At 38.1% G+C, this 16,047-nt stretch overlaps 1 protein-coding gene across 10 annotated transcripts in view; it reads right to left on the bottom strand.

The window, feature by feature from the left end:
• Positions 1-16,047, bottom strand: part of NRG3 (neuregulin 3) — a 1,093,570-nt gene that overhangs the window by 592,334 nt on the left and 485,189 nt on the right. For all 10 annotated transcript variants that reach the window (XM_082406739.1, XM_082406741.1, XM_082406742.1 and 7 more), the window contains exon 2: positions 14,458-14,587. In XM_082406739.1, the coding sequence (XP_082262865.1) occupies positions 14,458-14,587 (130 nt within the window). The remainder of the gene's footprint in view (positions 1-14,457; positions 14,588-16,047) is intronic.

The raw sequence follows: 16,047 nt of genomic DNA, 5'->3' as shown, positions 1-16,047 counted from the left end.
AAATTTTACTTGTTAAGTAAAAATAAAATATAAATTCACATAATAGCCACATAAAGGATAAAGGAAAGTGCTTATTAAAGACACGGGCATTAGATAATCATAAGGGGCAAGCTTACACTTACTAAATTAGCAAATAGAATCTCAACTACCCGATGCAGGCAAGATATTCTTGGGTCAAGAGCCATGAAAACGGTCATATCCTTGGGCCAAGCAATTTCACTTCTAGGTTTCAATTCCAAAGAAGCAGCACAAGAAAAGTACTCCATCTATGCACAAATTTCACTGAAGCACCTAGCACAGGCTTGACAGAGAATGAGTGCCCAATCAATGTGTATGGAAGGCTAGTTGGAAGAGAAAGAATCAAAGAGAGAGAATGAAAGGGAAAGAACAATTAGAAATTTTCTAAACATGCCACCATGGAACGCTTTGCTAAATATGGGTACCATGACTACCAGGACAATAGTAAGTAACTTGAAAGCGACAATTGTGGAGACACATGGAGCCACATGGAAATATGCCCATAAGGGGTGATGGTGTGGGGGCATGGGGAATAGAATACAGGGTTGGCCTGCTTTCTAGAGACTACAACGGAATTGTCTGAGTATATAGGCACAGACTGGAAAGAACACTGCTGGAGGAATAGCGTCATCTCTTGGCATGGTTGATTTGATCTACTGGTATGGTAGCTGCGAGGGTAAAGTACCTGTTTTGAATCTACTAACATTGTGGTGAAAGTGTTTTTGATAAACCCAAAGTTGTCAGTGATCAGGGAAGCAAAGAAGAGGGCTTATGACAGCATACAGATCAGTGATTCTCAATGTTGGCTGCCCATTGGAGTTTTAAAAATATAGATTTCTAAGTCCCACTTACAGAAATCCAGATGTGCTTGTTCTACACGTGGCCTGGGCATGTGAATGCTGAGTCCCCCTGGGTGATTCTACCATGCAGCTAAGGTTGAAGCACATGGGCATAGAGCTTTGTTACCCAAAGCCGGGTCCACAACCAGCAACACCATGGCATCCAGAGGCTTTTTAGAAGGGCAGAATTTTAGCCCCGCCCTTGATCTACTGAATCAGAATCTGAATTTTTTTTTTTAACACATTCTAGTTAAATTTTAATTTGCATCCAAGGGCAATCCTAACCAATGCAGCCTTTTCAATTTTTATATTGTAATCTTAGTTTTAGCTTGAAGTGTGACAAATTTGTTGGCATTATTTTTCTCTCCTATATTAACTTTTTTTTAACATCTTTATTGGAGTATAATTGCTTTACATTGTTGTGTTAGTTGCTGCTGTATAACAAAGTGAATCAACTATACATATACATATATCCCCATATCTCCTCCCTCTTGCATCTCCCTCCCACCCTCCTTATCCCACCCCTCTAGGTGGTCACAAAGCCCTGAGCTGATCTCCCTGTGCTATGCGGCTGCTTCCCACTAGCTATCTATTTTACATTTGGTAGTGTATACATGTCAGTGCCACTGTCTCACCTCGTCCCAGCTTACCCTTCACCCTCCCCATGTCCTCAAGTCCATTCTCTACATCTGTGTCTTTATTCTTGTCCTGAATTTTTAAAAAAATTCACCAGGTGAGTACATGGACACGCCAGTCCAGAAAGCACTGGCAGCAGTAAGTAATAGGTTTGCTTTGTGCTGCCTCTTCTGAGAGAATCATGCCTTTCTTAATTTAGAATTTCATCTTTTGTACCTCAAACAACAGAATAGCTATGTTTTCTTCTGGAAATATTTGCTCTTTCTGAAATCCTTCTGTTTTCCTTTGATAGAAATTCAGTAAAACACGTAGTGTTTACTGACAAAGGTGAAAATGCAAGAGATCACTCAGTTTCTTCACCCGATCTTAAAATTGGAAGTGACCTTAGAAATTATCTCCAATCACGCTATTTCACAATGAAGAAATCAAGATCCACAGAAGGTAAGATATTACCAAATGTCACATAGTGAGGAAGCAGCAGAGCCTAGATGTAGAACATCACCATTTTTGATAAATCAGAGCTGTCCTTTTGAAAATTTAGTCTTCCACTGTAAAACCTGCTTAGCATTTTGTCATGTTTACACATGATGGCTTTCTTAGTTTGAAAATAATATATTTTTTAAAAGCCTCAGATGAATTATCTTGGCTGAACTAAATTCCTGGGGAAATATGATTATTGCCAACTTTTAACAAGTGCTGTATCCATTTCTCAGAAGGTTGCAGAGAACAGTTTCCCCCAACTTGAACTTTCTGCTCCTTGGGAAGAATACTAATTGTCTAGCCTAAACCTCTGAATCAGAGATGTGGTATATAAAATCCCCCTGATATAACAAGAAACCTGATGAGGTGCTGGCTTATAAAACTGCTGTGGATGGGATGGGCATAGGATGACATCATGTTGCTGGTACCCAGGAATTCTCATTTAGCAGATATGTGAATTAACAAGCTAACTAGTAGAGATAAATAAGGGTTTCCAAGGCTTCACAAACATATTCTCAAGTATATGCAGAAAATCTTGCTCCGACATAATTACTGAGCTGCATATGGCTGGAGGATGCGTCGTAGTGGCAGAATTATGAAAAGCCCCCTGCGACAGGGGTAAGGGTTGCATCGTGTGCCGGGCAGCACGACTGATTTAGCTCCTCACTTCTCTAAGTATGACCCATGGGCCAGCAACATGGGCATCACCTGGGATATGATTAGAAATACAGACTCTCAGGCCTCACCCCAGACCTACTCGACATGAATTTTCAGTTGAACAATATCTCCAGAGGATTCACCCACTCATTAAAGTTTGAGAAACACGTGTCTCATTCACTGCTTCCCAAATTTGTCTCCATAATGGAATCATCTGAATGTACAATTGCTTCTTGGGGGCTGTCTCAAGACCTGAACTGGAAAATTCAGAGGAGGAGCCTGAGAATCTACATTTTTAACCTTCAACCTTGATGATTTTACAACAGTGTAAGCCTGACAAGGTTAGAAGACCAAGAGCTTGAGTCCAACAGAACTGAGATTGGTGCTCAATCCTGCCACCTACTGGCTGGATGTCCTTGAAGCAGCTACCTTCCCTCTCCAAGGTTCCTTCTCGACACCAAATGGGGACAGGACATTCTTTTGCATATTTAACATGAGGACTAGGCAGGCAATCAGGAAATAGTGTACAAAGGCTGGAAACTTCTGCCTTGCACTTACTAAGTGTGAAATGGAAGACGGCTATTAGCATTTTTGTCTCCCTATTAACACCTCACATTTGTCCTCTCAAAAATGCGGGTGGTAGGTATTGTCAAGGGTTCTTTTCATTCATAAAATTTATTTTTACTGAGTAGGTGGCAGGTTCCAGAAGCAAAGATGAACTCACAGCCTAGTGGGAGAGTCAGGCAGGTGAACAGGAACATTATAATAGAAACAGAAGTTCTGTTCACAAATGAATCATTTCATACATCCAGATAATGTTTTGGTTAGCTTGTGGGGGGAAGAGATCAGAGCCACTATTTAATATCATTAACACAATCATTATTTCTTTCACATATGCTAACCCAAGCAGAAAGAAAACAGCTTTCCAGAGCACTGAAAATCAAACCTTGTCAAAGAGAGTAAGGCTCCCGCGTGACTTCAACTGTGGCTGTAAATTAGCCTAAGAGAACACCCCAAAGTGTAGCAAAATTATGACCTTATTTAAAGTTGATGCCTTAACAGTTCATCCTTTCTGCCAGTTCTTTCCAACTTAGTGTTTTTCACTCTCCCTCGTTCTATTATTAGCCTCTGCTTTATAACTGCTGGAAAATGGTTTTCCTCTAGCAGTGGAGTCCTCCCCCTGACGCACATGCCCCTCCTTCCCAGGACTCAAAGCTGAGAGTTCCTAATTGAATTTCTGCCCTTCAGGAGTACAGGGTCATTGGGATCAATGTGTTGTCAGAGGACTCCAGGGAGGCCAGGCTCAGGGCATGCTGGCTTCTTGGCATCATTTTAGTCTCTTCATACTTCCATCTTGGAGCACTCATCTGCCTCAAAGCCTGGGGTCTGTTTGTTTAATGAAGTCTGCTGTTGAAATGATAACTCCTTTCCCCAATGTGAGCTCTAACTGCATTTATGATGTGTTTAAATGAGAAACTAGTCTTTGGTCATCTAGAAAGTCGCCCCATTTTAGGAACTCTCACGACCTTTCTTTTTCTGGTTTCTGCCTTATGTAAGTGTCACTGTTTATGCCAAAATGCTACCTGACTCATTATAAGGAAAACCCTACATGTCTACCTTACTTTGCCCTCCTGTGAGCCTCACAGCTCTCCTAGAGAAAAGAAATACTATTTAAATTGGGGAAATGTAGGACATTTTACTTGAACATGACAGTAAGTAACTTTAAATGTAATTTCCTTACATTTTCCCTGAATAATTCAACAATGATCCATGGTCAAGGCACCTTGAATGGATGTGTTTAATTTGTTAGGAAAATTTTAGTGCTGGAAAATCATTTCTAATACCTAAGATGTTAATAAATTGATTTTTAGATTGCAGCTATTACATAGTCTGCAAATATTTCATATAGATACAAATCATAAATTAATTTTGGATAAAGAAAACGAATCTTGATTTCATAATTTAATCAATGTGACACATATTAAGTTTGAAAAACCATACTCTTGTCTGCTCTTTCCACTAACCATAAAAATTCTGAGTTTGAGGGAATGGAATTTAAAATGTCATCATGCCTTGATATGTTTTAGAGAACTACCTGGACACAAGAGAGGAAATAACTCAAGGAAATAATTCAGAAAAGAAGTGACCAATTGCATAAAGAATTTATGATATGAAACTGATTATTCTTAATTGCATCTAAAATAATTTTAAATCTCCTCCTTGTGGTTTGAAGGGAATTTTCCCCCAAAACAGCTCAATTCTCTATGCCTTTGCTGGCAAACAAGAGCAGGCTTCAAAATAAGAAATGAGTAGGCTCTGTTATAAAGCAGAAACTAACACACCATTGTAAAGCAATTATACTTCAATAAAGATTTAAAAAAAAAAAAAAGAAAAGAAAAGAAAAGAGTAGGCTCTTATCTTTCCAAATGCAAGTTCATATGTTACTTCCTCTCACAAGCTCTCCCTGGCTTCAGGACCATTGGGTTTTGGATTCTTCTTCTATGCAGATATGAGCTATGTACATATAGTTCATATAGATAGGATGATACAGATCACAGAACTTGTCACATTGAATTGAACTAGAAAATGTCCTTCTTAACTGTTTTCTTAGGATTTTTTCTGAGAACATTCATCACTATATTCCTACCACCTGGACCTGAAACATTGAATATGCTTAACAAACATTGGTGGAAGGATGGGAATAATGTATAAAACTGACATTTATTTTTTAGTGTATGTAGGACTAAATCTTATACCACTCACATATGGCATATATATATCTAAAAACGCATTCTATATCACTCAAATATGACATATATCTCCAAACAAGATACTCCTCAACTCATGTTTACTACTTTCATTTTTTTCCTATTCCTTATTTTAATTTTATCTTTGATTTCCTGTTCGTTTGTTTGTTTTAATTTGCAAGGGGGATTGTATGTAAATATACTTGCTGAAGATATTTCCTCCAAGTTTACCAGTCTGGTAAGGATTTCCTTATTATCCCAAGTATGAGTTTTAGTGCCTAGTGACGGTCAGTGTTTGCCCATCACGGCATCCTGTAATGCTAGACTGTGTTGACTTCTTGGCGCTCCAACTAACAGAAAGTTCTGTAAAGGAAGGAACCATTTTGTTTTGTTTGCTATTGAATCTCAGTACCCTGCACTGACTACCTAGGAAGTATAGCATATATGTACACTGTGTGTGTCTGTGCTTGGGTGTATATAGGATTGATTTTTTGCTTCAAGCTGTTTTCCTGATATTCATAAAACCACCAGAATAGCTGTAATCATAAAAAGTTAAACAGAGTTAGAGATGAACTCAAGATAAACTTCGGAAACACTGACTATGTTCTGTAAAACAAGGAAGGCTTGGTTCTCCCATCAATTTTTTTAGTTTTCACAAATAATAGCTAGGTATATTGGTAACTGAAGAGAACACTAATTGGATGTTGGCGTGTACTTACACAGATTTGGGGTACGGCGGAGAGACCCTGCTCTGCCTTCTTATCCAGACCCTGCAGGTACTTAGTGACTCAGGGAACTCTCAGCTGACTGGGGGAAAGTGGGAATAATATAGAGGTTGTATAATATCGTGACATTTATACTACGAAAAACACATAGCATACATAGAGCAAATGATGGTCTGCTTTTCTAGGAAATTGAGTTTTGTCCAAATTAAAATTAGGGCAATAATATATCCTATTTAGCTCAGGGTATTCTTGGTCTATGCTTATTTTACAGGAGAAATTATTAAAACTATCCATTACATCTCAAACATTTTTGGGTTTGGAAGACAATCTATATGGTCACTCAGATTATAATATGTTGGGGAATTTAAATATGTATATATTACTTATATATAATTATAAATATATGTATATATTTAACCAATACTGTGATATCTTAAAAGATAACCAGAGTTTATATGTTTTATTTTTAAGCAGTTGGGATTTTAGGATTCCTGGACCACTAGGATTTTAAAGGAAAGATGTTAGTGGAGAGGTTAAGTACATAGACCCTGGAGTCAGCCTGCTTAGTCTGAGTCCTGGGTCCATTTACTGTATAACCTGAGAAATGCCCTTGGCCTCAGTCATTACTAACCTCTCTCCAGGGCTGCTATGGTTGTCTGACACATAGGAAGCACCATATAGACATTCCCTGGGTTTATTCTATCAGGTAGATTTGCTGATGCTCTTCCATTTGGGTATAATGATTAGAGTACACAAAGACAGACATTTTGGTATATACAGAGACAATGTGATTAGGTCCTTAAATCATCTTTTATATTTTTTAAAAGATGCCCAGACCAAAGTTAATTGGAAAGAAATACCATCCTCAGGAAGGTGAAATGTTGCCCAATGCTCTAAAACTGAGGCTAGAGCAAGAGACCTCTCAATAGTAGACAGAGTGCGGCAGAGTGCTGCAAACTCCCTCACTGCTCCAGAAGATTAGGCAGAACATCTGAGCCATCATTGTCCTGATCTGAGAAGGTTTTCACTGGAATGTTTGCCTGAGGAACCTGCCCAGCGGGTCTGTGGGACCACGGTTAGTACTGTTTACATCTATACAAACAGACCATCACTATCTAAAATGATATTTATGGATATATGTTCTTAGTTGTTTAAATAAACTTGGTAAAAATAATCTATATTCCACTCAAACTGCAGCATATGCAATCACAGCATTCTGACTCTGTGTGCAAGCTCCCAGACTGTCCCTGCCATAACAGGACTGTGACCCCTGCATGCAGGAAGGTTCCCAGGGTGGCAGAACCAGCATTGCCGTAGAGGAGATACCTGAAGGGTCCTCAGCCTGCACGGCCTGAAGAGTAAGAGGGGATTCCTCTCTTCACGAATTGTCAACAGGGAGAATTCCCCTAACAAAATGTGGCTTCTTGTTCCTGCTTTGCTCCTAAACTTACTGCTTGAAGAGCTACAATGATCCTTGATTCTGAAAAGTGTTCTTGCCCATGATCAGGTATTATTGTGTTTTTAAATAAGTTTCTGGGTGAGTTTTCTTTAACTTCCACTGGTGGGTCAAAGCTGAATGCTGTGTGCCGGGAAACTCTGAGTACCCAGCTTGAAGCCCTGGCACAAGTCAACTGATCTCCCCCTTTTAAGCCTAAGTCTCCTAATTAAATAGGCAGATGATACCCACTCAATTTCTCTCACAGGATTCCAGCACACATGCTTTTGTTAGGTTTCAATATGAGCAGAAGGGAGGAAGAGGAAAGAACTATTATACATACTGTCTATTATATATTTAGAATTTTTCTATATGTTGCTGCTTTCAATTCTTGCATCAACATTGTAGGGCAGGTATTAGTGTGTCTGGCTGGCTCTCTCTCTCTTTTTTTAAATACAGGACTGAAAGTTCTGATTAAATCACTTGCCAAAAAACTCACACAGCCAGTATAAAGCCGAGTAGAGCTTTTAACTCAAGTCTTTTCATCTGGAACACCCACATTTGCCTCATGTACCTCTTACCCCAAGTCATATAAGGAAGCGATTTAAAAACACAAACATATATCAATTCTTCGATACAACAAAAAAAAACCCAAATCATGACAACTACCTCAAGAAACACGATTTCATGCTTCAAGGAGAGCTGCCAATCAAGTTAGAAAACATTAAAATAAGGTTAAGAAACCTTTGGCCATTAACTAAAAGATGTGTTATTATTCTTTATCAAATGTGCTTATCCAGTCCTCTGATATTTCAGTAGCCCTTTAAGAAAAACCAGCTCGGGTGGAATGCAGCCAAGTTAAACCAGAAGAAGTAAACCGCTGCCTAAGTGTCATGAAGTTGCCAAGTTATGTTCCCTGTGTTGTTGCTCTTGGTTTGTTTGCTTTCTGAGTTAATAAGACGATTTTGACAAAGTTCATCCACAGAGAAGAAAAAGATGCATGGTTATAACCTGGCTCACTTCTTCTTCTCAAGGGCAGTCAGTAGACCACCTGGTATGAACATAGCTGTTGCACATTACTCAAATTACATCTAGGCTGCGGCAAACATTCTCCTGAACAATTACCAGATGAACTTGAAAATTCTTCTAAGGCTCTTACCCTGCTATTCAGTTCCACTCTACAGAGACTCTGACACTAGGCTTGGAGTTATAGACGTTTCATCGTCCACTCTCTGCCGTCAATGGAGCTCAGGGACTTGTGCCAAAACCCCATTTCCATCCCGACTTGCTACAACCACAGGGAATCATTAGTGGCCGCTCTCAGAGCACTTACTGGAGAAGCTTTGGATAAAGAGGACCCGCCTTAAGTGGAAGAGCTAATGGACCTCCAAAGTGATGGAGCAAAGCACTGACAGGGATATCCTGTAATTTTATATAGTATATCATAGGGATATCGTTACATTGTGCCCAATCAAGTCTCTTAAACATGGAAACTTTGATTTCAAAACCTACTGAAGGAGAACTAGACACAGTGAAGAACAGCAGTTCCTGGTAGGGCTCTCCTCCCCTTTCAAATGCTCCCCACCTTCCACTCACCAACTCCTACGAGCATTTTACCCAGCTAGCTGCACAGTCCATCAGCCCCTTTATGGAAGTATTGCCTCAGGCAGTGGTTGCTATTGGACTGTTTGCCTCTTTTTCCAGCAGTTCCATGTTTCAAGTGATCCAAGCATCTTCAAATGAATTGTGTGATAGATTTCCAAAATGATCACCACAGGTCAAATTCAGCTCAAATGCTATCCTTTCCAAAGTTTTGAAAATCCATTTTTGCAGCAAGGCTGGTGCAACATTTAATGAACTTCAATTCAGAAGAGATACATCCTTTTAACTTAATTTGGCCTGAAAACACATTTGGCCCATTCAAATGCCTAGCAATCTTCTCAGTTACAACTGGCTACCTCTTTCAACTCTAGTGAAATATGCTACAAATAGCACCATTTCCAAAGTTCTTAAAATTTCTAGAAATGGCATAAAAATAAATATATTAGAGAATATCCTGCTTTTATTCAGGATATTTTGATTCAAGGAGTTTCTAGTGATTTGCTTTCCTTCCTTACCCAGATTCATTTCTGTAGGATGTACCTTCCTATTCCTCAATCCATTTTTTTTTTATGTTTCAAAACACATGAATTCAGCATGGAAAATTATTATAAAGAGCATAAATGAATTTTTAATAAAAGGAGCAGGCACATTCTAATGGACTTGATAGTGTTTAATCTGGAATGGCTTAATTGAAAGTTCTCTTATCAGCCTAATAATAGTGAATTATAATGACCTTGATTTAACAGAGACAGGGACACTATCTTTCTCAATGGAAAGATGAGAAACAAGGGTCAAGTGTCTTAACCAGATGTTACATAAATGAAATACATGTACAATGTAGTGATCTTGGAAAACTCATAAGGTTCAAAGAAGACAATTGCTGTAAATCCGATTAGCCTTTTTATTCAGCTTTTTTTCAGAACTGGACTGCTATCGTATGTTCAACTTTACAATTTTATATTCTGATTTTTCTACATAACATGATGTAATGAGCATTTTCATATCCTTAAAATTCTGAAAATTGCAGTTACGTTGAATTCATCCAAGGTATAGATATATTCTAATTTATATAGACCTCTAAATTCAGGTTTTCTTCATTCGTTTGTTTTGCTGTTACAAATCCTGTGGTAAACATGCTTAAAAATACATTTTCTGAAGGCTAAATTCTTAGAAAAAATTCAAAGGTGTTGAAACACACTGAAACATCACCTACAGAAGATGTTTAACAAAATACGTTCCCTCAAGTAGTGAATAAGATGATGTGATTTACTACACCCTCACCAAACTATCTGCTTTGTAAAATCATTAAATATATGATAGGCAAACAAAAAAAGTTAATTTGCATTTCTCTGTGAGGCTGAGTATTTGTCATGCTTACGGGTTACTTGGATTCCTTTTCAAGGGAAGAGGATGTTCCCCTCTTTTGCCCATTTTCCTACTGAGATTTTAGTGTTATTCTTATTGATCTACGTGACTTCCTCAGAATATCGATTCTTTGCCATGTTTGTTGTACAGTTTACTGACACTTTATCTGTCTTTCAATTTTGTTTCTGATTTATGATATTCAGATCAAAAAAGCAATGTTGTGTCAAGGTTGTTAATTTTTCCTTTCATTGCTTTTTGCTCAAAAGGTCCTTTCAATTGCTGATGTAAATAAACATGTAATTTTATTTACTGCTTTCCCTAATACTTTATTTGTTACATTAACTCTTAAATTCATTAAGAACAACTTTTGGTATATTAGGAGGAGGTAAAAATCCAACTTTGATTTGGTTTACCTAACAGTCAACCAAGTTTATCAAACAACCAGTGGGAGGGGTTCTCATTTTCCCCCTGATTTATGAATCTCTCCTTATTCTACACTAAGTTCCACAACATACCAGGTTCTATGTTTCCTAATCAGTCAACCAATAATCTATGACTTATATTGTAAACTTAGCAACACCAAGTTTGCTTATTTGTTATTCTTTAAAATCTATCCAGTTATTTTTACGATCTTGGTATTCCTCTTAAATTTTCATCAGCTTGCTCTATAATTTCTAACTATTCTCACCATAAACAGTCTTTTGAAGGATCTGAAAATGTACTAAAGAGTGAGAAAATAACAGCAGAAAACCATGAAACCTCCCTCCCTTATCCCAAGATTCGAACTTTTAACATTTTGGGGCATACACTTTCAGGATCTCTATCAGGGATGATCTAGGTAGCTTTGTTACTATTCTTCCTTGGCAAGGAAGCATAAAAGCGTTTCAGCATGATCGATTTTTCACAACATGGAAAAGATATCTTGATTCAATTCACAATTGGATTGCAATTTATTTTTAAAATACTAAAAAATATATATATAATCGTAACTTCTCTCAGATTTGAATGTTTAATCTTTGGAGACATGTAAAAAGCAAACTATTAAATGAGCTAGATTCAGGTACACCCCTTAATATTGCTGCTCTGATCTATTAACTTGTGGTTTATTTAACTTGCAACAGAATCCAGTTAGTAATGCATCAGAAGGATAGCCCTGGTAGCATGCCAATCACACGAAAGTCATTTCCCTTGTTTTCCTTATTTCCTGGAGATGAAGTATTTCACTTACTCCAAGTGCATTACAAAGTACAGTGCCATTTAATTCCTAAGTTCATATCTGTATGTATTTATTCAACAGTATCTTTGTGATAGGAGATGCTCAATAAACATTTGTCGAATGGAGGAGAATAAATGAATCGTACTACTTAAATAGAGTACTGTATAAAATGGCACATTATTAATAACTACATTGGAATTCTTACAAGTGGCTGATGCAGGAACAAATGGTAAGCCTTTTATTCACAGCAAAGCCTGGGAGATGAATAGCTGACACATGCAATGTATGATTTCTTCATATGCACTAGTAGGAGATTTATATGCACCTATTAACCTATTGGAGTTCCAGTTCTGTCTTAGGCTGGTCTTTTGTCATGATTAGCTATGTTGTGACTCTGTTAAATAACAGGTTGTCTGTGCTGAAATATGCATGAAATATGAAGACAGAGGCCAAAATTATTATACATGTACATCGTTCCAGCCAAAACATAGATATATCTCTGCTTGTCTATGTTAAAAAAAAAAATCAGACATGTACATATGTGCAAAAGAATTATTTTTCTGGACCTGAGATCTACTGTCATAGACTGGATTGTGTCTCCCAAATAACCAATATTGAAGTGCTAACCTCCAGTACCTCAGAATGTGACCATATTTAGAGAAAGAGTCTTTATAGACACAATCTAGTTAAAATAGGGTCATTAGAGTGGACCTTAATCCAATATGACTGGTGTCCTTTTAAGAAAAGGAAATTTGAATAAAGACTTGTACAGAGGAAAGAAAATGAAAAGACACAGGGAGAAGATGGCCATCTACAAGCCAAGGAGAGAGGCCTGAAAGGGATCCTTCCCTCGTGGCCCTCAGAAGGAAACAATCCTGCCAACACCTTGATCTCAGACTTCTAGACTCCAGAACTGTAATAAAATATATTCTGTTGTTTACACCACCCAATCTGCAGTGCTATGTTACAGCAGCCCTAGCAAAGTAATACCCCTGTGAACTTAACAGAGAATATAGTGAGGCTGTATGTTAAAAACAAATAGGACTTCTTTTGTTTTTTTCAACATTCTCAGTTTTTGAAATGATGAATCAGACCTGCCTGCGTATAGTGGTGGGGCCTGATTTGAAACTTCCTTGGGGTAAAACACCATCGCAAAAGTCACTGCTTTAGGTGAGGCTTCTGATTCATCCCTTCATCAATCAGTTATAAATTCAAACTTATTTGATGGCACTGCCCACTTCCACATATGACACCACTGGATTGACAAAGGTAACATTCACACACAGCTGATCATCGATAAGAGCACGGATGCACTTCGTGCTTTGAAATGGTACCTCATTCTTGGCTTTTCCCTTGAGGTCTTCAAGTCACCTGCGTGCTTTCTACCTGTGTGCTTTCTACCTGTGTCTGCATTGATCTAATAAACATAACAAGAAAAGAGAAATGTGAGGAGGAACCATTCCCACTGCCCTTGACCCTCAGCTCAGGTTTTCAGAAGACAGAAATGGGTGGTAACTTTTGTAAATGAAGTCAATGTTAACGGCACTGCCCAAGTCACATGAAAGCCACCATGTCAAGGGTGATGAAAGGTGACGGGATACACAGTGGCTCTTATGGAGATCGGCCACTATCACTGATCAGCTCTTCCAAACCTGTGCCACTGTCCACTGTGAACCGAAGCTAGCCTTTGGAGTCAGGCAGGATTTGCTGACACACTCTAAGTTCATAACTATAAGGAGCATTTCTCTGCGCCATCTTAATAAAACAACATGGAATAAAGTTTTATAATAGCAATAGCGAGAGAAGAAAGTCATAATTTTCCATGCTTCACGATTCGGAATAATTAATTTAATAACTGTGTCATATGAGAAGAGTAAATAAAGAGAAGGAAAGGGGTGTGGATATATATGATCACTGAAGCATATACAATTGCAAGGAAAAACAAATTACCAGGGTAGCGCTGGAAATAAAAGCTTGGTGGGAAATATTTTTTTAGATGCTAATTTGATTCTTCTATGGAGACTTAAAGCTACAGTGTCTACAAGACCACTATTTACCTCCACTTGATTTTTAGCAGTTATATAACCTTTTGTTTCTAAAAACCAATTAAACACCTTCTGGATCTCGACTGGGAATTTTCCCTGTTCTCTACCTAGACTATAACAGGACTATGATTTCATTTGCAACACCTTGCTGGAGAGTATTTCATCATCAGAGGTGTTAAACAAAACAAACAAAAAAAGGACTGAAATTAATAAACGAGAGCAGAGTCAAAATAAGATGCAGTTTTCTTTGGACACAGTTACAGTCTCTGGGGTTTGGTTCACAGTAAACATTAAGACTCTAGATCTTAGCTGAGCAGTTTCTTTGCTATGCCACAATCTGTAGGTCTGCAGGAAGAGATTATTTCTGAGTATGAGCATATGTGCTTAAATCCCACACCAAAAATATAGGCTTCTAAAGTGAGTAAATAATTATTTCTATTAAATTGTTACATACAAAAGTAAACCTTCCTTTACTTGATCAGGTGAAACATCTTGTCTACTGTAATTCAGTTTTCCTTCCTCAAATACTAAAGATACCAGCCTCGTTCCTTCCCATATGAAAACTATTGATTCTGCTATTCAAACACCGGACTATATGTATCACATTGTATATTCCTGCAGCTCAGCACCCCCTTCCACCTCCAGGCCTCTCTGAGGACCTGCCCTCAGTGCCAGTCGCCGCAGTGACTTACCGACAGTGTTTATGGGATCCGGTCAAGGTTTCGATCACAAAGCACTCGCCATCATTGAGACAGTAGGCAAGGTCCTTGTCTCGGCAGGGTTTGAAGTGCTCAGATCGCTCAGTGGAATATGTCGTCGTATCTGTTGAAAAACACAGAGAAAGGCTGTCAGAAGTTCATTCTGACACGACCAGCTCCTGTCATTGGGCTGGACCTGTGCACTGAGACCTTCTTATGGCTGCTGACTCTAGCCAGACAGGATGGAACCTTCACTGTACTGAAAAAACACAATTGGAAATGACCATTTTATCGACTGAATGTTTGTGCCCCCCCCCCAGAATTCATATATTGAAGCCTAACCCCCAATGTGATGGTATTAGGAGGTGGGGCCTTTGGGAGGTAATTAGGTCATGAGTGGGATTAATACCCTTATAAAAGAGACCCCAGAGAGCTCCCTCACTCATTCCAGTCATGTGACGACACAGCAAGAAAGTAGCCCTCTATGAACTAGGAAGTCCTAACCAGACACTGAATCCACAGGCACCTTGATCTTAGGCTTCCCAGCATCCAGAACTGTGAGAAATAAATTTCTGTTGTTTTTAAGCCACCCAGCCCATGGTATTCCGTTAGAGCAGCTAGGACTAAGACAACTACCGGATTCAACTGTCTTCTTTCTCCACAAGATTTTAACAATTGGAATCACCCTAGGCAAGTCCCATCAGAGGACACATTACCAGTAAAAGTTGAATGACCCTACAGTCAAATATCTCAAATTCACTTTCATTAATTTCAGTGTTAAGAAACATGTTGTATTAAAGGATTGAAACAACATCCCCTTCCCTTAACTGTTGTCAAACATCGTTAAATATCTGATCAACGTACATAATACTGTAACTCTTCTATGGAAATCTATGTCAGTTTCTGTGTGTGTGTGTGTGTGTGTGTGTGTGTGTGTGTGTGTGTGTGTTTTATCTTTTTTAAGTTATGGCTGTAATTTGCTAATAGCTAAGCCAATTATTCTTTCACTTTTTCCTTTTATTATGTAATTAAAATGCAAATGTACCAAATTCTGAAACAGACTCTCAAATGTGAGGAATGAGTCTGGTAAATATTTAACAAGATTAAATTATTGTCATTTTTTAGCATTATCTTAAACATGTGTTTTTTAAATCATAATCACTTACTTTTTTGAATTAAGTTATATATCCATATCAGCTTCCTAAATATGAAACTAATAATAAGTATAAGCATATGCGCTCTACTGGATGAAAAATCTGTTATAACGTGTAGACATTCTTGTTTCAGAGTTTTAAGCAACTAAAATATGAGCACCAATTTCATTGCAATATTCAAGAAAAATATATTTAAAAAGTCAAAGATGGATACATGATTCAGCATGTAAGCTCTTTTTATTTCCTTTACATAGATATAGATTAATAATAATGTTCAACAGCATGGGCCATTGTACCAGTTTACTAACTGGAGGTCACAATGAGCCTCTTCCTACCCACCATCCGAATGGAGGGGAGAGTTATTATCCAGAAAGAAAATTCACTCATGTTCTCCCCAAACCTAAGAAGCCTCAATGGGCCCCTTTCCCAT

Source organism: Balaenoptera borealis, assembly GCF_965194805.1.
Source record: "Balaenoptera borealis genome assembly, chromosome: 10".
Lineage (NCBI taxonomy): Eukaryota > Metazoa > Chordata > Mammalia > Artiodactyla > Balaenopteridae > Balaenoptera > Balaenoptera borealis.
The sequence above is the reverse complement of the archived record's forward strand: the minus strand, read 5'-3'. Positions and strand labels throughout refer to the sequence as shown.